This window comes from Acomys russatus, chromosome 2 (genome assembly GCF_903995435.1).
Source record: "Acomys russatus chromosome 2, mAcoRus1.1, whole genome shotgun sequence".
NCBI classification, from domain to species: Eukaryota; Metazoa; Chordata; class Mammalia; order Rodentia; family Muridae; genus Acomys; species Acomys russatus.
The window spans coordinates 57,358,815-57,384,664 of NC_067138.1; the positions used below are offsets into that span (position 1 = coordinate 57,358,815).

The 25,850-nt window shown below is 49.5% G+C and overlaps 1 protein-coding gene across 3 annotated transcripts; it reads right to left on the reverse strand.

Annotated features, from left to right (window-relative positions):
- Window positions 1-23,238, reverse strand: Trim14 (tripartite motif containing 14). Of its 3 annotated transcripts, none has more exons than XM_051161683.1 (6): window positions 22,975-23,238; window positions 19,955-20,050; window positions 10,363-10,473; window positions 8,907-9,069; window positions 6,258-6,347; window positions 1-569 (listed from the first exon to the last, which is right to left on the reverse strand). In XM_051161683.1, exons 1-6 carry the CDS (start codon window positions 23,173-23,175, stop codon window positions 34-36), a joined length of 1,197 nt encoding a protein of 398 aa, XP_051017640.1. In that variant the 5' UTR covers window positions 23,176-23,238; the 3' UTR covers window positions 1-33. The 3 variants fall into 3 exon arrangements, with proteins under 3 accessions (XP_051017640.1, XP_051017631.1, XP_051017648.1); XM_051161674.1 differs by having other exon boundaries at window positions 10,363-10,596; XM_051161691.1 differs by lacking the exon at window positions 10,363-10,473.
- Window positions 23,239-25,850: the final 2,612 nt, after the last annotated feature.

The following is a 25,850-nucleotide window of genomic DNA, read 5'->3' on the forward strand; positions in this document are numbered from 1 at the left end:
GGGAGACTAACTTAGGAAAGGTAGCAAGCTCGCCTAGGGCAACCGGGTGATGCTGATGGCCCCCTCCCAGAGGCGCAGGGCCGGGTAGAGCGGCTCCTGGAAGGCGGCGTGGAAGGTGTGCAAGTGGCTCATGCCACCTGCCACGTCATAGAATGCCAGGACGCCGGCCTCGTAGTCCAGGAAAACGCCGAGCCGGTGTGGGTCGCGGCGGAGCCACAGGCGGCTTCGCTGGCAGTCGTGGAAGGCCCAGTATTCCAGGTCGTAGCGCTTCACGCACCACGACTCGCGGTTGCAGCCCAAGCGGGCGGAGGCGGAGGACCCGTGGCGCCGCAGCGACGGGTAGGCGGCGCCCACCCACCAGCCCACGCCGGCCTCCTGCACGTCCACCTCCCAGTAGTGGCGTCCGGCCGCGAAGCCGTCGCGGCTCAGCACCTGACGCAGCGCGTCGAACCGTGGCGCGGGACGCGGTCCCAGGCGGCCCAGCAGCGCGCAGCGTACGCTCAGCCCATCCGTCGACAGGCGCAGGCGCGTGTGCATCGTGTCGGGGTCCAGCGTAGGCGAGCGGGCGTCTGCGGAGGGAGGGGACAGCTGTCAAAAAACGTGGGCGGAGCCATACGGGGCCCCGACCCCCGCCATCGGCCTGAGCGTGCGTCTGCGGAGAGGGGCGGGAGAAGGTGGTCATACCTGTGGGCGTGGCGAGGGATGACCACGCCCGCCCAATGCTCGAGTCCTGGCCCCGAAGCTGGGGTAGGCCCCAAAGCTGTTGGGCCTAATGAAAGGCAAAGAGAGGTTTGTTACACGCTCTTTGTGGCTTGCGTTTGGTCCGTGGAATTTATTACTAAATTAAAAAAAATTTTTTAAAGTAATCTTATTGATGAGGAAGGTGAACACATCTTTAATCCCACCGTTCGAGAGACAAAGGCAGAGGTTCTGTGAGTTCAAGACCAACAAAACGAGGTCTACACACGCATGTTCCAGGACAGCCTGGGCTACAGTAAGTGACCCAGTCTCAAAAACAGAAAGAAAAATAGAAAATCTTATAGCTACTAAGACTCCGTTGCGTGGCTTTCTGACTCTTTTATCTCTTAGCTTTGAGGGCTGTACCTGGTCGTAATATTGGTATCATACCATGCATGCTCTTAGGCATTCCACTTTTAAAATTAATCGCATATTCATGAACCACGCTTGAATCATATCAAGCGTATTTCAGTGTCGATCCTAGTTTTGTGAGTGTGTTTATTTTATGGGCATCTCAGTGTAATGTGCCGTACTGGCAGTTGCCAGAAGAGAGCGCCTGACTGCATGCCGCTGGAGTTGTGAGCCTCTGCTTGAGTGCTGGGAACCAAACCTGGTGTCCTGTACCAGAGCAGCAAATATTCTTAGCCACTGAGGCATCTCTTCAGTCTTTGAGGCTAGTGGGTCTTAGAAGTCGGGGGCTGGAGAGACGGCTCAGTGGTTAAGAGCACTGCCTGCTCTTCCAAATGTCCTGAGTTCAATTCCCATCAACCACATGGTGGATCACAACCACCTGTAGTGATCTGATGCCCTCTTCTGGCCTACAGGTGTACATGCAGGCAGAGCCCTATATACATAATAACCAATAAATAGATATTTTAAAAATAGTTAGAAATAGAAATTGGAACAGTTGCCATCCTTTTGACATAGTAAATATGGGAGCACAAGGAAGGCTTCTAAACTGGGCATTGGTGGCGCACACCTTTAAACGCAGCACTCGAGATCTCTGAGTTCGAGGCCAGCCTGGTCTACTAAGGGAGTCCAGGACAGCTAAGGCTACACAGAGAAACCCTGTCTTGAAAAAAAAAAAAAAAAAAAAAAAAAAAAAAAACCAAAACCACCAAACAACAAATAGGAAAGCAAACAAACAAAACATAGATGGCTTCTAGAAACTTAAATTTCTTGCTCTGAAGGAGGTGAAGGACCATTTCCTTTTATAGGAATTATTCAGCTGCACCTCTTTGATTTCTGTACTTTGAATACATTTTATTTTTCAAACATTTCTTTTTAAGACGTGTGCTCAGTAATTCTGTTTTGAGGAATTACTCCTGAATATACGCAGGAAATAACACATATCTATCCACTTATTCACTAAGTTAACAAACTGAACAGTATTGGTGGGTTAGAGCTGGGCGCAGCTGATGTAAGTTTGAAACTCACTTGGGCTTCAGAGAAAAAAAAAAAAGGGGGGGGAGGCACTAGAGAGATGGCTGAAGAGGCCAAGAGCACTGACTGTTCTTCCAAAGGTCCTGAGTTCAAGTCCCAGTAACCACATGGTGTCAGGAGCCATTTGTCAAGGCTCTCTGCCCATAGGCATTGCTCTCCTGCTCTCCGCTCCGGCATTAGAATCACACAGAATGCTGAGACCGTGATTAAGCAAGATGTTCTGCCAAGTGCACACTCAAGATCTTCAGACCATCAGGAAAGTACACCGTGGCCTCAAGGCCCAGAGTAGATTGAGATTACACCGTTTTTCTGAGAATGTCTGCATTATCTCCTGAGAGCGACCTTCTGCTTTGTTTCCCCATGCCTGAGATGTGTGTAAATTGAACTGGTGAATAAAGCTGAGGCGTCGTGTAGTATTGACTGCAGGACCCCCTCGAGTCTATCCTGTGTCGCCAACTATTTCTTGCCTCAGTTTCTTATTTCTGCTCTTTTATTTCTCAGCCTCACTCCCTGGTCTAGGACCTGTTCCATATTGTCCAGAGTGGGCTCTGGCAAAATGGTGGCTCACAGCTACCTTCTGGCCTGCTGGCTTACACGCGGGCAGAATACTGTATAAATAAATAAATCTTTTAAGAAAAAGAAAAAAGGGAATAATGAATAAAGAAGAGTATAATGGGGACTGGAGGGATGGCTTAGAGGTTAAGAGCACTGGCTTCTTTTCCAGGGGTCCCGAGTTCAATTCCCAGCATCCAACATGGTGGCTCATAACCATCTATAGTGAGATCTGGTGCCCTCTTCTGGAGGGCAGGTGTACATGCAGGTAGAACATTGTGTACATAATAAGTAAATCTTGAGAGGGGGGGGGAGAGAGAGAGGGGGAGAGAGAGAGAGAGAGAGAGAGAGAGAGAGAGAGAGAGAGAGAGAGAGAGAGAGAGAGAGAGAGAGAGAGAGAGATATGCCAGGCATGGTGGCACATGTCTTTTATCCCGCACTTGGGGGCAGAGCCAGGCGGAATGCTGTGAGTTGGAGGTTAGCTTGGCCTGTGAGTCAAGGACAGCTAACCCTGTCTCGAAAAACAAAGAAGAAGAGGAGGAGGAGGAGGAGGAGGAGGAGAAGAGTGTAACAGCAACTTTTAATAGGGTTGTTGTGAGCATTGAGGTAATGAGTAAAAGCTGCTTGTCTTTTTAAAAAAAATATTTATTATTATGTATATAGTCCTCTGCCTGCATGTACACCTGCAGGCCAGAAGAGGGCATCAGATCACATTAATGATTGTGAGCCACTATGTGGTTGCTGGGAATTGGACTCAGAACCTCTGGAAGAGCAGTCAGTGCCCTTAACCTCTCTCCAGCCCAAGCTGCTTGTCTTGATGAAAATAAATGTCCACTTACTGTGATACTGAGTGGACATTAAAATGGCTATTGAGCCAGGCGTGGTGGTGCATGCCTTTAATCCCAGCACTCAGGAGACAGAGGCAGGTGGATTGCTGTGAGTTCGAGGCCAGGCTGGTCTACAAAGCAAGTCCAGGACAGCCAAGGCTATTACACAGAGAAACCCTGTCTTGAAAAACCAACCCCCCCCAAAAAAATTAAATAAATAAATAAAATGGCTATTGAAATGGAGCACTGTTGTTATACTATTACATAAAGTTACAAAAGATCATAACTTGGTGCTACTTTGAAATACCTTGACATGCTCTTCCATCCCCAGGCTCTGTGTGAGCCGTGGGCTACTCTGCAGACATAGATGAGTCTAAGAACCACACCATACACAACCAGTCGCACAAATGGTACAGAAATGGCATCAAGAAACCCTGGTCACAAAGATACAAATATCCTAAGGGGGTTGACCCCAACTTCCTGAGGAACATGTGCTTTGCCAAGAAGCACAAGAAAGGCCTGAAGAAGACACAGGCAAACAATACAAAGGCAGTGAGTGCCGTGCAAAGGCCATTAAGGCCTAAGGCTGTTAAGCCCAAGATGCCAAAGGGCCCCAGCCGCAACCTCAGCTGGCTTGCTTTCATCACTCATCCCAAGCGTGGGAAGCAGATTCGAAGCTACATGACCAAGGGTCGTAGGCTCTGCCAACCACAGCTCAAGGTTCAAACCAAGGCAGAGGCCGCAGCTCCAGCTAAGGCTCCCAAAGGTGCCCAGGCCCCTGTGAAGGCCCCATAGAAAAGGCAGATGGACTGGTGTAACACACCTACCTACACACTATTTACAGATGACCAGTATCTTATGCTGTTTTTACAAATAAACCTAAGGCAAGATCTGTTAAAAAAAAAAAAAAAAAGCTGGATGTGGTGGCTCATGCCTTTAATCCCCACCGCCAGAGGCAGGTGGATCGCTGTGAATTCGAGGCCAGCCTAGTCTACAAAGCAAGTCTAGGACAGCCAAGGCTACAGAGAAACCCTGTCTCGAAAACAAAGAAAGAAAGAAAGAAAGAAAGAATAAAGAAAAAAAGAAAAAAGAAAAAGAAAACCTTGACACAGTTTTTAGAGACAAGGTCCTCCCCTCACCTGTGTAGCTCTGCCAGTCCTTAAACTCACTGTGTAGACCAGGCTGACCTGGAACTTACAAAGATCTGTCTGCTTCTGCCTCCAAAGTGCTAAGATTGAAGGCATACACTACCACTGCCCTGTAACACAGTATTTTTAAATGTCTGAAAAAGCAAATCTATGGAAATCCTGTCTGCAGTTATCTCTGGGTAAGATGGCTGCCTTTTTTTCTTTTTTAAGATTTATTTATTTATTAATTACGTATACAATGTTCTGCCTGCATGCAACACCTACAGGCCAGAAGAGGGCACCAGATTTCATTGTAGATAGTTGTGAGCCATCATGTGGTTGTTGGGAATTGAACTCAGGACCTTTAGAAGAGCAGGTAGTGCTCTTCACTTCGGACCCATCTCTCCAGCCCTGCTGTTTTCTTGTTGTTTGTAGTTTCTGATTTTCCTCACAATGCATGCATACATATATAATTTCTTTGTCTTCCTCTATCTCCCTTTTTTTCCCCCTCCATCTCTGTTTTCTCTAGCTCTTTGGCTTGTGAGACTGGGAATTAAACCTTACACACGCCAGGCAAGCATCTGTCACTGAGATCCCGCACCCTCTGCTTCTGTAAATTTTTTTTTTCTTCTGTAAATTTTTAGGGGTACAAAGAAGAGATGATTCACAATTTCCTAGTAAATGAAAACACTATAAAACAGTATATATAGCATGATACCATGTTGTATTTAATAATAAGTTAGGCATGGTAGAACTCGCCAGTAATCCCAGCACTTTGGAGGGAGAGGCAGGAGGATCAGGAGTTCAAGGCCATCCTTGGTTAAATAACAAATTTGAAGCCAACCTAGGCTATACAAGGCTCTGGCTCAAAAATAAAACAGGCAAATAATAGTAGCTTTCTATGGGAGAAAAATTATGAGTAAGTTTCTTTTTGTTTTCTATAGTGAATGTGTGTGTGTATATATATATATATATATACACATATATAATATATCTGCATGTATGCATAATATATAACACATAACATACAAAACATAACATTATATACATTAAAAGTGTGTGAGTGTGTGTGTGTGTGTGTGTGTGTGTGTGTGTGTGTGTGTTTTGAGACAGTGTTTCTCTGTGTATTCCTAGTTGTTCTGGAACTCACCCTGTAGACCAGGCTGGCCTTGAACTCAGAACTTAGAATTCAGAGATCCTCCAGGCTCTGTCTACTGAGTGCTGGCATTAAAAGTGTGTGCCACCATTGGCTGGCTGTATATTTCTGAAAGCCTAACAGAAGTTGTTTTTTGGTTTCTTTTTGGTTTTTTGGTTTGTTTTTGGTTTGGTTTGGTTTGGAGACATGGTTCTACTATATAGCCAAGGCTAGTCCAGAACTTGAGATTTGCCTGCCTGAGCCCCTGAGCACTGGGATTAGAAACCACATAGAGTTACACCCAGCAAAAAGTTGGGTTAAAGATTGCTTGGAAACAGTCTCTTAACTGGAAGTTGGGGGGCTTTTTTCCTCTTCCTCCTCCACCTTTGCTCCCACCCACCCTCCCTCTCCCACCCTCCCACTCCCCAGTCTCACATTTCATGAAGAGAGATCTGTCTGGTGAGGGGCTGGTTTTCAACAAGGTGCCTGGCTTGGTGCTGGAGGCCGAAAGCTGGCAGTTTATGTCTGTAAGGAATTGGAATTGTGCAGTGAGATGCCTGGAGCTCACGCAGGCAGCACAGAGAAACACCAAAGTGGGACAAAACTGGAGCCTTGCAAGTCTCTCCCAAGAATCATGCAAATTTAGAAAATACTAATTCTGTGGGGTGTGGGGGAGGGGCAGCATCAACACAACAGCCACTCATTGGTGGCAGCAGGGGCCCGCCTCAGCTCTCAGCACTGGAGACAGGAGGTAGCCTTCCCTCAAAGTGGTAAAGCAATGCTGAGCAGGAAGAAGATGCACTGCAGGAAGTGGGGTGGGGGTGGAGGGAGAGGAAGGGAAGGAGGGAGGGAGAGAGGAGGAAGAGGAGGAACGAGGGAGAGAGGGAAGGTGTGTAGGAGGTGGGGGTGCTGGAGCCTGTAAATCAGATGTTAAAAGTTCTTCTAAAAAAAAAAAAAGTACTTCTTGTTCGTGCAGAGGTTCTGAGTTCAGTTTCCAGGAAATCACACAGCCTCCTCCCTCCTCAGGTGCTGCACTTGTGCATTTCCCCTCACACAGACACACATAATTTTAAAAAAGAAAGAAAGAAAGCCTAACTGATTTGAACTCTCAGCAGCACTGTAATTACTTGTCTTGAAGAGGGGCTTTGTAAGTGCATCCGGCCCAAGGATCTATAGCTAACCAATGGTTGTTGGGGACAGGGAGACGTTTTCTTCAGTGGGATAGCCATCAACAAATGCCTATACGCCTGTAAGTAGCGTCCCACCCATGCTCCTGGAAGTAGCTCTACTAAACTACACACACACACACACACACACACACACACACACACACACACACACACAGAAACACACCCACTCATACTCACAGACATACATATATTCATTCATACACACACATATACATGTACACATACACATGCACACGTACACATACACAAATACACACTCACACATACACACTCACTCATACATACACTCATTCACACACATCCTTACATACGCTGATTCACACACACACTCACACACACATATACTCATTCACACACACATACTTACACTCATTCACACACATACACACACACTCACACACATACACACATACACACTCACTCACACACACACAGACATGAAAGCAGAAGGGGGAGCTAGTTAGGCAGAGGAGAAGCGTCCTTGGGAACAGGAGGGGACAATAGGGGAACTGCAGAGATGGCCCACCCTTTCAGAGCGCTGAGAACCTGTGTTCAATTCCCAGCACCCACATGTCTGCTCACAATGGTCACTTCCAGAGGATCCTAGGCCCTCTTTTGACTTCCTTAGGCATTGCACATGCGGTGCACAGCCACACATTCAGTGAAAGCACACATGCACATAAAATAAAAATAAATCTTTTTTTTTTTTTTTTTGAGACAGGATTTCTGTGTAGCCTTGGCTGTCATGGATAGCTTTGTAGACCAGGCTCTTCATCTCTGTCTGATCCGGCTTTATTTGACCTCACAGCAGTTCCTGGGGCCCGAAACACACACTGTCTTCCCCTCAGAGGGCTCTGAGCGCCACAGAAACCTGGCAATTAATAGGCACGAGGGTGGTGTTGAGATTAGACTGCCACCATAGCTGAGGACAGGGATGAAAGGATCCCTGTCAGGGACTTCTGAGGACCTGGTTTGCCACAAGGTTTGTGGGCACTTTCAGGGCTGGACTCCAAATGAGTCCTACCCTCCAGGCATTTACTTTGGTGAGGAAGGCCTCATTTGTCATCTCATAAAGCCCTATGTAGCCAAGCTGTGGTGGTGCACGCCTTTAATCCCAGCACTTGGGAGGCAAAGGCAGGCAGATCTCCATGAGTTCGAGGCCAGCCTGGTCTACAGAGTGAGTCCAGGACAGCCAAAGCTACACAGAGAAACCCTATCTCAAAAACAAAACAAAACAAAAAAAGCCCTATGTAAGGCCCCTGAGGGGGAGTCCTGGAAGGAGTAGGCAGATGTGGGGTGACAGGGAGTGGAGTGAGCTAGAGTCCATAGAAAGGGCTCTGGTGTGCACAGCCATGTCAGCCATGTGCAGGGATGGTAGGATGGGCCCTGGGTGGAAGTGGAGAGGTGAGAGCAGCCCCTGGAAGTCATGGCTGGAGAGAGGCAAGCAGGACACAGGCTTAGGAAAGGGAGAGGCAGCATCTGCTCAGGAGACTGGGTGAGGAGCATTGAAAGGCCAAGGAGAGCCGAGGATGTGCCTCTGTGGCAACTTGGGCCTTAAGTTGTGAGGAAACAAATCTTTGAGATGATCTTCAGGGGTCTAGATTGGGGTGACTCATCCTAACTGGAAGAAATACTATCCTGTAGGCTGGAGTCCCAGGCTGGATAGAAAGGCAGAAGTGAACCGAGCACCAGCACCTGCCTCCCTCTCCTTCCTGGTTGCAGATGCAATGTGACCAGCTGCCTCAGGCCCCTGCCCCCTATGCCTCCCTCGCCGTGACAGGCTGCAACTTTGAGCCCACACCAACCCTTCCATGCCTAGGTTGCCTTTTTCAGATATTGTGTCGCCTGACAATGCAGGGAGCAAGGACTCAAAGCTGGTCATTGAGCAACTCACTTTCTTTCAGGCGCGTGTCCATTGGTGTCTGCAAAGTATTCTGGATGGCTTCCATAAACTGCTGAAAGAAGTTCTTGACGGGCTCGAAGGACAGGGGCACGGGGTGGCTCAGCTCCCAGGGGCTCATGTGCTGTCCCATCTCTGCCTTAGTGGCTATATATGCCTGTGTAGACAGGCACAGGTTCAAGATGGCTCCAGGGGCTGCAAGCTGCATCTAACCACTATTGCACCCACACCCAAGAAAGCCAGGACCCACTCTGCCTGGCTCCCGTTGGTCTGGATGAGCTGTGTCACAGTGCAGAGCCCCTGCAGAGAGACTGCACAGTTGTCTGAGATATAAGGCAAATGGGGCTGCTAGTGTCCCTTCCCTTCACCCTTCTGTCCCCTCTCCTCTCCTTTCCCTTCCCACAGGGCACCTACGAGAGCCAGAGGGGAGTGACCAGGCCACAGTGAGGGTCTGCCTGAATGTGTGCAGACCTGGGTTTCATTTCTGTTTTATTTTGTTTTGCTGGGGCAGGGTTTTATGGAGCCTAGGATGAGCTTGAACTCCTCCACCCCCCAGGTGCTAGGTTTACAGGCACACATCACATTCCTGACCAGGCCCAGGTTCTGATCATACCAAGAGTCTGAACCCTAGTGAGTCCTCCTTCCCTTAGCTCCAAATCTCATCTACCAGAAGCCCTCCTGCAGACTTCCAGTAAACATTTGAGCGGCGACTGTGTTGCTTGAGGAGGAATGGCTCCCGTTGGTTCATATATTTGAAGGCTTAGTCATCAGGGAGTGGCACTGCTTGAGAGGGATTAGGAGGCATGGCCTTGTTGGAGTAGGTGTGGCCTTGTTGGAGTAGGTGTGGCCTTGTTGGAGTAGGTGTGGCCTTGTTGGAGTAGGTGTGGCTTTGCTGAAGGAAGTGTGTCACTGGGGGTGGGCTTTGGGGTTTATTAAGCTCTCTCTTCCTACTGCTGGTGGATCAGGGTGTAGAACTCTCAGCTCCTTCTCCAGCACCATGTCTGCCTGTGTGCTGTCATGTTTCCTGCTATGATGACAATGGGAAGTAATAAAACTGCAAGCCAACCCCAATAAATGCTTTCTTTTATAAGAGTTGCCATGGTCAACCGCGTGGTAGTGGCACACACCTTTAATCCCAGCACCCAGGAGGTAGTGGCAGGCGGAACTCTGTGAGTGTGAGGCCAGCTGGGTCCATAGAGCTAGTTTCAGGATAGCCAAAGCTATTAGAAAATAAAAAATAAAGGAGTTGCCATGGTCATAGTGCCTCTTCACAGCAATAGAACACTAAGACAATTCGTAAAGTGCTTGCAACTTGGGGGCCCTGGGGAATGCTGCTGTTAGAACCATTTATAGTCCAAGATAGATATATATACACACACACATGCGAGGACCATGTCCGATGCCACAGTGACCCAGGTGGCCGTGGTAAGACACGGAAGCCCAGCCATACCTGCAGCAGCTGAACAGGGTTGGGCTCCTGGCTGATTCTCCACGCTCTGGTAGAGAAGTCATCCATGACCTCAACTTGCTTCGCACAAGCCTCCGCTTGCTCCCTGTATACCTGCAGGGTGAGCTGTGCGTTCTTATCGATGAAGTTTTTGGCCAGTGCTTCCTCTTCATCAAGGATTAATCTAAGCTCTGTGAATTTCTGCGTCAGCCAGGCTTTACTTGAGTCTGCGGAAGCCTTAAAGGGGGGGAGGGGGAGAAAGTCAATTGTAGACAATACATTTGCCAACCAGGCAATCTAAAATGGAAAACAGCATCTACAGAGGGAGTCCCGCAAGGTGGCCGGTCAAACCAAGAGGCCACTTGTAAAAAATAAAGATTTTCTAAGTTGGGGCTGGAGAGATGGCTCAGTGGTTAAGTGCACTGCCTGTGTTTCCAAAGGACCCGGGGTTCAATTCCCAGCACTCACATGGCAGCTCACAACTGTCTGTAACTCCAAGATCTGACACCCTCACACCAACGCACATAAATTAAAATTAAATAAAAATATTAAAGAATAAGGCTTAAAAAAAAAAAAAAAGATTTTCTAAGCACTGGCAAATAGTTTTGAGGCAGGGTTTCTCTGTGTAGCCCCGGCGGTTCTGGAACTCACCATGTAGACCAGTCCTCAAACTCACAGCTATTCACCTGCTCCTGTCTCCCGAGAGCTGAGAGTAAAAGTGTGCAGTACCACACCCAGCGAAGGAACATTTCCTCCACCTCCCTTCCTTCCTTCTTCCCTCTTCCTCTTCCTCGCCTGTTAAAAAATGTCTTTCTTTGTAGCCCCGGTGGCCTCTAACTCCCAATTCGAAGTCAGCTTCCTTCTTGCGTGCTGGGAATAAAGCTGTGTACTGTCATGCCTGGCTTAAAGTGCCTCTGTGAGCTATACATGTAGCACAGTTGGTAGAGGGATTGCCTTATGTGCACCACAATCTGGGGACACAGGATATGGTGGTGTACCCTGAGCAGGTGGAGGCAAGGAGATCAGAGGTCAAAGTCGTCGTCAATGATATAGGTTCAAGGCCAGTCTGGGTATTAGGAGAGCTTGTCTTAAAAAAAAAAAAAAAAAAAAGTAAAACTGAAAAACCTTGGGGAGTATATGAGAAGATTGGGGGGTGGGAGACTTGACCAAAATATACTGTATGAAAAATTATAAATAGAAGCCGGGAGGTGGTGGCACATGCCTTTAATCCCAGCACTCGGGAGGTAGAGGCAGGTGGATCAGTGTGAGTTCGAGGCCTGCCTGGTCTACAAAGCGAGTCCAGGACAGCTAAGGATACTCAAAGAAAGCCTGTCTTGAAAAAACAAACAAACAAAAAACAACAACAAAAAAAGGAAAGCAGTGCTTTCATATGTGTTGCAGCATAGACGGACCATGAAGACACAACCCATAGCAAAATAAGCCAGATTAAAAACCAGAACTGCCCTTTAGAGAAATACCTAGACACAAGCCAATGCACAGTGACAGGAAGTAGAGAAGAGGTTACCAGAGGCTGAGAAGGACCCTGAGCATTGACTGCTTATGCCTTCCGTTTCTTTTCCCAGTGAGTCCTTTCCAGGGTCAGGCCCCCCTTAGCTACTGAGATGTACCGTTTGGGGGAGGGGTTTCTTTGTGTAGCCTTGGTTGTCTTGGACTCATTTTGTAGACCAGGCTGGCCTTGAACTCACAGAGATCCGCCTCTGCCTCCCAGAGTGCTGGGATTACAGGTGTGACTGTCCCTTGCTATCTTTTTTTTTTTTTAAAGACACCGTCACCATTTTTTTTTTTTAGCCCAGACTGATCTCAAACACAGATCCTCTGCCTCCCAAGTGGTAGGTGTTAGCATACAGGAGGCTGCCTCTAGGTTGCTTAGCAACCTATGACATCATGCCTACCCACTAGGTGTGTCAGAGTATAAAGAGGGCAGACCTGCCATCTTGTCTCTGTCTTACTTTGTCTCTCTTACTCTTGTACTTTCTCCTCTGTCCCCTCCGCCTGCCACAGTGCCCTCCCCGCAACTGTCTCTCTGTCTGTCTCTCTACGCTCATGGCCCACTCCAGTTCCAACTCCTCTTTCTTTCCCTTCTCCCCAAACAAATCTCTCCATTGTATCTGTTGTGTGCCATCTTATCCTTAAATCCTAATTGTAGGCTTACAGGCCAGTGCCACTATACAGGTCCCCATAGGGCAACTTGTGATTTAGCAAGAGATGGGAGATGAGTCTTTGTGTGTGTCTCCTACAGAAGGCTTGAAGCAGTGGTTGGGTTCTGGGGCCAGCTCGAGGCCCATGGCTGCTGGTATATCCTTATCAAATCATCAAAGGAAGGGAAGGAGATGTTCCTGTCCACAGCCACACCACACTGAACGGGGCTGACTCTGTGTGATCTCAGAAAGTTGAAGGAGAGATAAACCTGTTTTTTAGGATTCCAAGTGCGGGATCGGAACGGTCTTGTGAGAGAACAGGTGATGTTAATCCTCTAGAAGACCGACCACCTCATACAGGAGCTTGATTGTTGCCAGCTGAAAAGATCCTGTGAACAGACTCTGGGAGGAGATATATAAACGAGCCTAGAACTGGAGGCGGGGCTTTTTGGAGACTTGGGATAGATGCTCCTAGAGAGAACCACTCGAGAGAAGGCTTCGGGGCTCCGGCTCCTGCTGAGGTTCTGGGTTCTGGTTACCCCAGGTTCCAGCAGAAGAAATCCTGCAGATTGTGCCAGGAGAATCATTCCTCGGAACTGATATCCTTAAGGTTTTGTTATTGTGTCCATTAATCCTCATTTCCTATTGTTTTGGTTAGTCGGGTTATAAGTGACGTATGCCCCGTGACTAAGTTGTTAATAAAATATATTGGTTAAGAAAATTGAGCCTACAGAAAGTAGGCAGCTTGCGCCTGGTTGGTCCGTGGATGAGAAGAAACGCGTCTCAAAGTCCTGAGCAATGGCCCTGTGTTAAGGCAACAGAGTGAACCAAAGCTCTGTAGAGAAACCAACAGGATCCACTGTTCCTGAGCTGAGTTCCAACAGTCCTTGAAGACCTCATTTTGTCATAAAGAATATCCAGGGAGAGAGGGAAGGAAGAAGGAAGTTGATTGCCAGCTTGGGTCCCTTGGGATCAAAGAGAAATTAGACCCCACACTGGACCGAGTTTGGAGCTGGGCTGGGTGGGGCTGGTGGCAGTGTGGGGCCCTGTGGAGCCTAGCTGAGAAGTCCCCAAAGACTAGGCAAGAAAGAACCTGACCAGCCAGGAAGCCCTGTTCAGGGAGAGTGGGGGTTTAAGTACACAGGATGCTGGCTGCTCTGTGGCCTCTATGGGAGGGGAGGGGCCTTTGAGGAGAAGACAGAAAGCGGCTTCCTGCACACGGGGGGGGGGGGGGGGGGCGGCTGGCACACTGTGTGTATGGGGCAGGGGGGCTCTTATGGGTGGTGGTGCAGCCAGGGTGTGAGATGAGCCCTCCAATCTTCCCCAGGCCGTTTTAGTTATAGTAGCCATGGCTAGCACAGGGGTGCAGAGGAATGGCCACGCCCAGCAGTCAACTCAACAGCGTGACCTGGCTACCTCCTCACGTCCACATTTCTAGTCAAGCTACCTGACCCATGTCTGCTTCTACCCCTGGAGCTCCCAGGGCCCACACAGGCACACAGCCAGGAGCGGAGGGGCCTTATTCCAGCCGCTATTGGTGTGGCACCAGCCTCAGACCGTGTGCCTCAGGTCCATCGCTTGCCTTTCCTCAGCACAGCAGGAAGAGTCTCTCAGACTTCTTTAGGTCAACGTGAGGAGAAACTAGAGGGAAGGCAGAGGGTAAGGGCAAGGGAGCTGCAGGGTGTTCCTCCCAGCAGGGCAATGTCCCAGAGGTGGCTCCCCATGAGCCCCTCCCACCCTCCAGCTCTGAGGAGAGATCCCATTCTGGAGGCCCTGGGGCCTGTTAACATGGTTGCAGGCTGGGCTAGCCTCTGACTGGCTCTTCTGTCCTATCCCTGTACTGACCATGCTCTCTCCCTCCAGCTGGAGCCCCATGATAAATGATTTCCCTTCCCTGGCCTCACTTTCCACGCATACCTCCCCTCCCCTTTCAGGGCAGACTCTCATACTGAGCAGGCTCACCCCGAACTTGTAGCTGAGAAGACTTTGAATTGTTGAGTCTCCTGCATCTCCTTCCTTAAATTCTGGGATTGCAGGCATTCCTCACCACTACAGCCGGGTTTTATGGGGGTTTAGGGATACGGAACCCAGGGGTCTGTGCATATAGGTAAGCACTCCATTGACTGATCCCCACACCCAGGCAATTATTTTGTCAGCTACACAAAGGTAGGCTCAAAAAGGTGTTTTGTTTTATTTGCTTTTTGGGTGTTTTTTTTTCTTCTTCTTCTTCTTGAGATAGAGTCTCACTATGTTGCCTAGGCTGGCCTTGAACTCTATGGCTCAAAGCAACCCTCCTGCCTCAACTTCTTATGTAGCCTGGACTACAGGGAGCACCTTGTTGCCCGACTTAGCCATGCATCTCTTATGGGTCTTTTAGTTCTGACCGGCTGCACATTTGAAACCCCTCATCATGTTTGTGTGCATATAATGTTCTTGTGGACTGTGTACAGTTTACCCTTGTTCATTTAAATGCTGATTTCTCTCTCCACTATCTGGTTTCAGTCCAGACATTGCATTGTTATGTTTATTCTAAGTATCTTCTGTCTCAAGTTTGTGTAAATATGTCACCATTTGTTCTCTGTATTGCCAATAAAAGCCAACTAGCCAATGGTGAGCAATACAGAGAATAGGGCAGGACATCCTGGTCTAGTGAGGGGAGGAGAAAGAGCAGGAAGAACAGGAAGGGTACAAGTAGAGAGGACCAGGAAACACCAGGAGAAATGAAGTAAATGTAGGATATTGGTAAAAAGCCAAGTATAATTTGGGAACTATGAATGGGAAAAAAACTATACTAGCTTGGAGGTTTAGGATGGAGTAATTATAGGACAGCATTGTGCTATAGACTAATTAAATAGATCTTAGTCTCTTTGTATAGTTATTTGGATATAAAGCTGGTTAAAAAGTAACTGCTGGTTTACTAAAATTATAAATCAATATTAAATATTAATAACATTTTAACAGGCAACAAGCAGTCTTCACCCATGAAAACTCTCTCTCTCCTCCTACTTTTCTCCTCCATATATAAAAGTGTCAAAGTATGACATAGTGGCACATGCCTGAAGTCCCAGGATTTGGGAGGATGAAACAGGAGAATTAAAGTTAAAGGCCAATTTGGGCAGTTTGGTGAATGCTTGCAATCCCAGCAGTCAGAAAGCTGAGGCAGGAGGATTATCGTAAACTCAAGTCTGGTCTACATAATGACTTCAAGACCAGCTTAGACTATATAGAACACCCTAAACTGGGCATGATGGTAGGCCAGTAGGCAGAGGCAGGTCTTTGAGTTCAAGAACATTCATAGTTACACAGAAAAACCCTGTCTCAAAACAACAACAACAACAACAACAACAGCAACAACAAGAAGGCTAAATGAGGGCTGATTCTGGTTCCGTGGGTAAAGGCAGCTGCCACCAAGTCTGCCGACCTGAATTGGGATTCCTGAGATCTACATGGTAGAAAGAGACCCAACTCCTGTAAGTTGCCCTCTGATCTCCATGTGAGCTGTGGCATGCATGCTTGTACATACTTATACACACACACACACACACACACACACACACACACACACACACACACAGAGTAGTAAACAAATAAAAAAGAGTATAGGACCCAGGAGATGGCACAGTGAATTAAATTCTTGCTCTCAAGCAGGAGGACCTGGCTCCAGATCCCCAGGATCTGGGTGTGGGCTGGAGAGATGGCTCAGAAGTCAAGAGCCCTGGCCACTCTTGCAGAGGACCTAGGTTTAGCTCCTAGCACCTATGCAGTGGCTCACAACAGTCTGTAACTGCCTTCCTCTGACCTCCATGGGGACTGCATGCAAAACACTCAAACACATAAAATAAAAATGGACTTAAAAAAAAAAAAAAAAAAAAAGCTGGGAGCAGCACACTGTACCTGTAATTCCAGTATTGGGGAAGTGGAGGCAGGCAGACCACTGGAGCCTGGGAGCCCAAAGGCCAGCCACCCTAGCTGAACCCATGAGTTCTGTGTTCAGTGGGAGAGCCTGTCTGAAAAACTAAGGAGAGTGACTGAGAAACACACTTGAAGTCTGCCTCTGGTCCCCCCCCCCCACATCCCCCCATCTCATGCACACACATGCACATCTACCTTCATGAACACATGTATATACATACACTCAAGGCCAACCTGAAAGACACAGGCTGGTAAAGATCCTATCCCCAAATAACAGATAAACATCACTGCAGAAAACATGGGAGATTCAGAGAGAACAGACTTGTGGTACTGCTGTCCAGTACCAGTGTGAGGGGACATCTAGGGCTGTGGGCGAGTGTGGGGTTACCCCTGCCACATGAGTTGACAGACTTCTGAAGAGCCACAGTGAGAAGTGCACAGCATCAGAGGGTGTGGGCTGGAGCCTGAACGCCACGACTGTAGCTGTTTCCTGGAAAGGATTGGGCTGGCTTTCTGGCTTCTGCACAACAGGCTTTGGACCATGTCTGACCTTCATAGCTGTGTTTACACAGCTCTATGGGATAGTTTACACACCGAAAAAAACTTTCCCCCACTTAGGCCACTAAGTCCAGAGTAGCCCTTTCTGCCAGATGACACCTGCCAGAATGCTGTGCCCTGTCTCAGTGTAAAAACTGGGGGTGTAGTTTGATAAGAGAGTGTTGCTCTTGCAGGGGTCCCGAATTTGGATCCTAGCACCCACATTGGGAAGCTCACAACCACCTGTAATTCCAGCATCAAGTGACTCATGCCCTGTTCTGGCATTCATGGGCATCCAAACACACGTGGCAGACACATAGACAAAGACAAACCTACACTAATTAAAATTTAAAAAATAGATTAAAATTTACTATGTTGCCAAATATGTTGAGTACAATGGACACCGATGATAGAAAAGGGCCTAGGTAAACCCAGGTCCATCCCACGTTCATAAATTCAGAGACCTAACCTGGTGGAGGTAAGGCCACTCAGGCTAGCCTTGAATTTGTGGTCCTTGGGTCTTGGCCTCCCATGTTGGAGGACTATAAGTGAGCACCACCATACATGTTTTGTTTTCATTCTTCTTGAGACAGAATCACCTCATATTGTATGCCCAGGCTGTCCTGCAATGCACTATGTAGCTCAGGCTATCCTCAGACTTGCCGCAAACCTCCTGCGTTAGCATCTAGGTGTTGGGATTACAGATATGAGCCTCCACACTCAACCAAAGATCCCCAACTCGTTTTGGAAGAGCAAAGCGGCGTCATCAATTACTTTAAGGCCTACTATCAGCATAGTAATCCTAAGCATGTAGACACATGGTTTGCAGACACACACAGCTACATATAAATGATAATTAAAAAAAACCGCTGTGCATGTAGATCCAGTGCAGAGCTGATACAGACACTATTAGAGTCTGTCCTTGGCACTGAAGGACAGTTACGGGCCATAGGTGTAAGGAACAGAATATTTCTCCACAAGACCTGTGTAGTTTCCTGTGAGTCTAGAATCATTTCAAAGTGAAATGTTTAAGAGTTGCTGCCATTTGCTTCTCTCCTCCCTTTGACCCTCGTGCACGCCACCATTGCCTGGGGAGGCGCTTTTATATGCTCACTTGCCGGGGCCTTTTGAACTGATTTGCCCTCTTGAGCCCAGAGCCTTGCCTTAAAGACAAAACAAAATGCTTAATTATTCTTACTGTCTGTGTGTGTGGTGTGTGAGGACGTGTGCATTGGAGGTCAGAGAACAACTGAAGGAAGTCTGGTCTCTCCTTCCACCGTGGGATTGGGCGCTTGAACTCAGGTTGTCAGACTTGGGCAGCAAGTGCTGAGCCATCTTGCTGGTCCCTACAGTTTTGTTATTGTTTGGTTGTTTGGTCAGTTGGTTTGTTGTTGTTTTGTTGTTTTGTTTTTGCTATATAGCTCTTTGGCTCTGGCCTGAAACTCAGTAGTAGATCAGGCTGGCCTCAAACTTGGACTGATCTTGCCTCAAAAATGTTGGGATTACAGGTGTGCACCACCATGAGCAGCTAGTTCTGCTCTGGAAGACTTGAGGGAGGGTCAGTACTAATAAAGCTAGGGCCACCGCTGTGACCTGTGAAGATCCTCAGAATACCAGGACATGTAGGCCCCTGACTGATAATGAATGTTAGGAACTAGGGAGCCAGTTCCCCACTACTATGTGGTGGTGGTGGTGGTGGTGGTGGTGGTGGTGGTGGTGGTGGTGGTGTCGTGGTGGTGGTGGTGGTGGTGGTGGTGATGGTGGTGTGGTGGTGGTGATGGTGGTGGTGGTGGTGGTGGTGGTGGTGGTGGTGGTGATGGTGGTGATGGTGGTGTGGTGGTGGTGATGGTGGTGGTGATGGTGGTGGTGGTGGTGGTGGTGATGGTGGTGGTGGTGATGGTGGTGGTGGTGGTGGTGATGGTGGTGGTGGTGATGGTGGTGGTGGTGGTAGGTGTGATGGTGGTGGTTGTGGGTGGTGGGTGGTGGGTGTGGTGGTGGTGATGGTGGTGATGGTGGTGGTGGTGGGTGTGATGGTGGTGGTGATGGTGGTGGTGTGGTGGTGATGGTGGTGGAGGTGGTGGTGGTGGTGGTGGTGGTGTGGTGGTGGTTGGTGGTGGTGGTTGTGTTGCTGGTGGTGATGGTGGTGTGGTGGTGGTGATGGTGGTGGTGGGTGGTGGTGGTGGGGTGGTTGATGGTGGTGATGGTGGTGGTGGTGGTGGTGATGGTGGTGATGGTGGTGGTGGTGGTGGTGGTGGTGATGGTGGTGGTGGTGGTGGTGGTGATGGTGGTGATGGGGTGGTGATGGTGGGTGGTGTGTGGTGGTGTGGTGGTGGTGGTGATGGAGGTGGTGGTGGGGTGGTGGTGGTGGTGGTGGTGGTGATGGTGGTGGTGTGGTGGGGGTGGTGGTGGTGATGGTGGTGATGGTGGTGGTGTGGTGGTGATGGTGGTGATGGTGGTGGTGATGGTGGTGGTGGTGGTGGTGTGGTGATGGTGGTGATGGTGGTGGTGATGGTGGTGGTGGTGTGGTGGTGGTGGTGGTGATGGTGGTGGTGGTGGTGGTGGTGGTGGTGGTGATGGTGGTGGTGGTGTGGTGTGGTGGTGATGGTGGTGGTGGTGGAGCATACCTGTTATCCTAGCATCTCAGAAGGCTGAGGCAGGAGGATTGTGATTTTGAATTAATATTGCTCTATGTAATGGAGGAGACCCTGAATCAATCAATCAATCAACCAACCAACTAACTGATCCTGGTAGGTAAGGCCTGTAATCCCAAATACTCAGGAAGCTAAGACAGGAAGCTCCGAGTTCAAGGCCAGCTGGAGGCAGAGAAAACTCAAGGCTGGTTTGGTTAGCTTAATAAGACTCAATTTCAAAACACATGTTTCCCATGCTTCTGTTTCTTTATGTAACCCCAATTAAACTCACTGGTGCCCACATACATACAAAGGGTGGCTAGTTGGGAACCAGTGGGACGGGGCTTGTCCACTTGCCTTAAGCTTCTCCCCAGCATCTTCCAAATGGGCTATGTTGTCAGCTTGCTGCCGCTTCTTGGTCGCCAAACACTCTAAACAGTCCCGGATTAGTTTCTGTGATAAGAGTCAGGAGAAAAAGGAAAACTGTCACTTTCAAGCTAACAAGCTCTCATCTTTGCTTTGCCCTTTATTTTTTTTTTTAAGGATTTATTTATTATGTATACAGTGCTCTGCCTATGTGTATGCCTGCATTGCCAGAAGAGGACATCAGATCTTATAACCACCATGTGGTTGCTGGGAATTGAACTCAGGACCTCTGGAAGAGCAGTCAGTGCTCTTAACCTCTGAGCCATCTCTCCAGCCCTATTTTTTTCTTAATTATACTTTATTTATTTCGGGATGGGGACACTGATGCCATAGTGTGCATGTGGAGGTCAGAGGACAGTTTGCAGAGTCTACTCTTTTTCCACCATGTGGGTCTCAGGGCTTGAACTCAGATTGTTAGGTTTTGCAAGAGGTGCTAAGCCACTTCACTGACCTACCACTGAATTCTTTTTCTGCAGAAGTACCTGAGGCTCTGAAGGTGGGTAGTTTGCCCAAAGTCATGTGGCTAGGTGGGGGGTGGGGGTGATGAGCAGAGTCTCTGGCCCTCTGAGCCTCAAGCCTTTGCCAAGGATGCCCCAGCCTGAGTGCCTGTCTCCTATTTTCTGTATGTTTGCTTTTAGAAGTTGCTGTTTTTCAGCTGGGCATGGTGGCACATACCTTTAGTCCTAGCACTCGAGAGGCAGAGGCAGGAGGATTGCTGTGAGTTTGAGGTTAGGACAGCCAAGGCTATACAGAGAAACCCTGTCTCTGGGTGGGTGGGTGGGGGGTGCGGGGTGGGGGTGGGGGGAGAAAGAAAGAAAGAAAAGAGAAAAAAGAAGTTGCTGTTTTTCTAAAGACCTGCTCTGGGTCTCCTCCCTTCAAGGGCAGCCATACTCCATCTTAGCCTTCCTTACAGCTGGTCTTCCACTTGGTACCTGGGCCTGACTCCTAGGAACAGGGCTCGGAGTCTGGATTGTTAATCAGCCGGGAATACCAAGGTATGCCAGTTTTCAGGTGCAAGCTGGAAGCCCAAGGAAGCTGGCAGGAGTATGAGCTCTGGAGGTCATGCACTATGGCCTCGTGCCCCAAACCCATTTCCTTCACGGCAAACGGTGATGCTGTGGAGTCTACATGAGATTAGAGTTCCTGGCCAACAGCACATGCTCAGTACAGGTTTTGCCTTTGTAACATCCAGCAAGCATTTGCTGCACTGGTGAATGGCTTTATTGAAAGAGGGAAGTGGGGGCAGGGAGGTGGCTCAGCTGTAGTGGCCTTAGCTTCCACAGATGTATCTACTGTGACACCTAAGCCACCTTCTGCCCAAGAAAGCCCAAGGATACCCTAACCTTCTGGTTTGGGCCCTCCATGTCCAGCCACAAGAATTTCTTTCTTTCTTTTTTAAATTTAATTTTAATTTATGTGTGTTGGTGTGAAGGTGTCAGATCTTGGAGTTACAGACAGTTGTGAGCTGCCGTGTGGGTGCTGGAAATTGAACCCATGTCCTTTGAAAGAGCAGGCCGTGCTCTTAACCACTGAGCCATCTCTCCAGCCTAACCACAAGAATTTCTTGCGACCCTACTGACCCTTCAGGGCTATGTTCAATGGCGCTTCCCTGGGGAAGGCTTGCGTGACTTCCTACCCCAAGTTCTTTTTTTTTTTTTTTTTCTGGCTCTCATTGACCACCACCTTGGCGTTGTTACTGTTATTTCCCCTGACCAGCCAGGCAGCACATCCAGGTAAGGGGAGGACCTCACCTATGATTTGGCTCATGGCATAAGGCGGCGTTGTGCTGAAGGGAAGCTTGATAAAGGAATGGCCCCTTAAATGGGTGGAGGATGCGTATGTGAGTCAAATCTGGAGATGGACAACAGAGGGGGCCCTTGGGGCTGCTGCTCTGGAAAATAGCCTTGGATCTCCAAGCAGCAGTCATTTCACGGGGGCCAAAGGAAGCTTCGGGGAGCAGGGGCAGGACTCCACAAGCCAGGCTGCCCTCCCACGGGCCCGAGTTCAGCTTGGAGTTGTAGGCTTGTCACAGGTGCTTAGGGACAGACAGGAAGGCGCTGAGGGTCAGAGTTCCTAAGACTTCTTGGAGACAGAGATAATTAAAGTCAGCCCGGAGAGCTGGGCGTGGTGGTGCACACCTGTAATCCCAACACTCGGGAGGCAGAGGCCGGCGGACCTCTGTGAGTTCGAGGGCAGCCTGGTCTACAAAGTGAGTCCAGGACAGTCAAGGGCTACACAAAGAAAGCCGGACTCGGGAAAAAAAGAAAAGAAAAGAAAATCATCCCGGAGGAGACCGAGGTACTGACTAGCCTGCCTTCCTTAAGTACAGAGAATAAGTTCTGCAGAGCTAGGCCAGGGAACCTGCTCTCCGGTTATCTACAGAAGATAAGGCCCAATTAACACTAGAGGGGGGAGCCTGATTCAAGGCAGGAAGAGGACCTTATAGAGTTTGCAAAACAAGGCGTCCTTCTGGCCCCAGTTCAGAACAGACTTCTATGAACTCCAGTGCCCGGAAGTGGAATTCACGGAGCACACGCCCCGCCTCTAAGTCTCGCTTTGTAGCTCTGGCTGGCTTTAAACTCTCAATTTCCCTGCCTCAGCCTCCCAGGCGCTGAGTGTTAGGGAGCGTTCCTGTGCCCTTGGCTATGTTCATTCAACCTCTGGTCGGGGGAGCTGCCTTAGCAGAAGCGGTGAAACACACGCACCAGTCTGAGCTTCCAGGACCCCAACCTATCTTCTGAAGCTTCGCTGGTGGTTTGGGCTACCTTTGCCCTTCTATGGGGTTCTGCTTCCTGGTCTCACGTCTACCATTTAGGGGACCTCAGGGCCCCTTAGGATTCCAGGTCCTAAAGGATTTTGGCAGAGACTTGGGCTGGCGCTCCCTCGGCCTTACTCCTGTGCTCAATCTCCGCCCGCCCAGACCTGTGGGGCACGCCCCGGCGGCTCCCCACCTGCACGCGCGCAGCCTCCTCTTGGGCCAGGCCCACCGGGTGGCCGCGGTGCGCACCCAGCACCGGGCACAGCGCGCATACGCAGCGACTGCAGCGCCGACAGAAGAGCTCAACTGGGCGATCGCTGTGCTCCCGGCAGCGCCAGCCGGGCGCCCAGTCGGGCTGGACAGGCGCCTGAGCCCCGGCAGTCTCGCTCGCCATTCGTAGTGGCAACCTCAGTCCCCTCCGCAGTGTGGCCGGATGGGGTTGCTGCGAGAATCGAAACCTCGCGCGGGGCGGGGCGGGGCGGGGCGACCCAGCTCTCAGTGGCAGGCTGGAGGGGGCGATGACCCGCTGGAGAGGATGCTTGGTCCCGCCTAGTGCTGGATCCGCCACACAGCACCCTTCCCCTCTTCCGCCCAGTGGAGGAGTCTAGCACTGACCGGAACGCTGGCGTTTGCTAGGATGGGCTTCTCGTTTGATGTCGATCTGGGAGCTTTCGGTAAACTACTAGGGGCTTTCGGAGTGGACATGACTGGGTAGATGGTGTGGCCTGCCCAGGGGGCCCGCATTTCCCACACTCTCACTCTTTCCTTTTTCTGTAGTGCTCCTTCCCTGGGGTCAGCCTTGGGGTGCAGTTGGAACAGACTTCCAGGAAATCCTAGTTACCCCCAGATTAGCCCTTCAAGGCTCCACGCTCTGAAGATGGTCCTATCCCGCCTGCCTTGATGGGTAGGTGGCCCATCCTGTTTCCAATCTGGGGATCTTGCAGTTCTCTGCTTGGAGTATAGCTGCTGCTCACTGTCACCCATCTACTTGGTCTTGGCCTAGCTCCTCCTTTAGGAGACCTCACCTCTGCAGGGCAGCCTGACCTCCCTGCCCCATCCTGTCCCTTCCGAATTCTCTCAATCCTGCCTGAAAACACGTCAAGGGTATTAGAACCTTACTGGCCAGTTTGCCAGCAAGGGTATTTGGCCCAACCACCTTAGTGCTACATTGGTACCTGTAGGATGAATTAGCAAAAGAAAATCTCCATGCATTGCAATATCAAGCCTGGTGGTTTATTATTATTATTTTGGTTGAGGCAAGGTCTCACACTTTTTGCCCAGGCTGGTCTGAAACTCTCAATCTTTCTGCCTCAGCCTTCCAAGCACCTGGATTATAGGTGGGGATTACCACGCAGGGTTGATTGCACAATTCTGCATCTATTTTAACTTTTATTTAATTTTTTTTATAAAGGTACAAGGAATTTAAGAAACATTAAAACAACCATTCAAATGGCTTCAGGCACAGTTTCATATGAAAAGCATAGATTATTTCTCACTTCCTGTTTCCTACACTACCTCAAGTTTTGTTCCAGGAAGCAGAGTTATTCTAGAGCTAAGGTGGGTACCGGTCAATTGCTCATCTCCAAGCGCTCTCCCCATCCACACAAAGTTCCTGAGTCAAACGAAAGGGAGCTCCCAAGGCATGACGTAAGGAGATGAGGGCGGCTTCTCTTCTTCTTCTTCTTCTTCTTTTTTTTTCCAGACAGGGTTTCTCTGTGTTAGCCTTGGCTGTCCTGGACTTGCTTTGTAGACCAGGCTGGCCTCGAACTCACAGTGATCCACCTGCCTCTGCCCCCCAAGTGCCACCACACCCTGGGAGATGAGGGCTTCTTTGCCACTTGAGTGGAAGTGGACACTGCCTTAGTGGGCACTGTTGCTCCATTAGCTCAAGAACATAAAAACATAATCTTAAAAAAATTAACTGTCCCTCTCCCTTGATATGAAATAATTTAAATAATTTAATCTAGATGTAAAAAAAAATAAAAACAAAAAAACAACAAAAAAATTTGTTCGTAGCTGCCTGTGACCTGTTCTTGAATGTGGGGTCTGGGTCTGGGTCCCTTATAGTGGGGAGAGCCTTTTGCAGCGGGGATGAGAGATGGTGTTATGTAGAGAGTGAAGCTCTCCAGACCCCACCCCCAGGCACACATAGGTGGCAGCCAGTGGCTTTGGACTGGTTTCTTCCCTCTGGGGACAGCCTGCCTTCTGAACATGAGATTGGAGGTTGGGGGTGGAGCCTGGGACTTAGCCTTTTACTCAGGAGCACAAGTAAGATGAGCATAGCTGGTTCATCATCGGGGCTAGAGTCCTAGACTAGTGACTGGTAGCTGGAGACTAAACCAAGGACCACAAGACTCTGGCGTGTGCAGATACCAGGGGTGGTGAGTGACAAGGCCATGTGGGTGTCTTGGGATTGTACGGGTTCCATTGCCAATACAAGTGGCAGGAGACCACCCTGTGACTCCACCCAAACTGTACTGAAGTCACCTGGGTAGCTTGTCCAGAGGGCCACACCCTTCACAGGAGAGTAAGCTTCAGTGAGGCAGGTCTGGCCATCATATGTCCATCCAGAGGGATGCTGACAGATAACACGGTGGAAATCTGGTTTGGGAAATCTAGTCTGAGTGACCCCTGCAGTTCTTGCATGAGTGACCCTGTGCGATGGGGGAAACACTGTCAGACTGTCCAGAGGGGAGTGGGGGTGGGGCATCTCCTTTGGTAAGCTTTGTCTCAGATTCTTCTCAGGCACCAGCTGGGCTGCTGTACTGACCACCAAGCAAGCAAGCAAACCTCAGAACAGGGCACAAGATTCACAAGGCGGGGGGGGGGGGGGGGGGGGGGGGGACCAGGCTTTCACACCAGGTGCCATCTGGTCCCACTTTCTCACCTAGTGTTGTCAACCATAGCCCTTACTGGTGGGTGACCACAGGCCTTTGCCACATCCAGTGTCAGGGCTGGGAAGGAGAGGGACCCTACCTCCCAGAGGCCTTTAGATAACCTGGGGTGGGGGAAGAGTCTACTTCTGCTCTCCTGGAGGTGGCAGACCATGGAGTCAGCTGACATGGACAC

Excerpts from the sequence above, each read along its gene's own strand:
- Trim14 (XM_051161674.1), bottom strand. The coding sequence starts at position 23,175 with ATGGCGAGCGAGACTGCCGGGGCTCAGGCGCCTGTCCAGCCCGACTGG. Across the intron at positions 10,597-19,954 it reads ATGCTGGGGAGAAGCTTAAG|GCTTCCGCAGACTCAAGTAA; the intron begins GCAAGTGGACAA and ends CCCCCCTTTAAG. Across the intron at positions 570-6,257 it reads CAGATCTCTCTTCATGAAAT|ACGCCCGCTCGCCTACGCTG; the intron begins GTGAGACTGGGG and ends CTCCCTCCGCAG.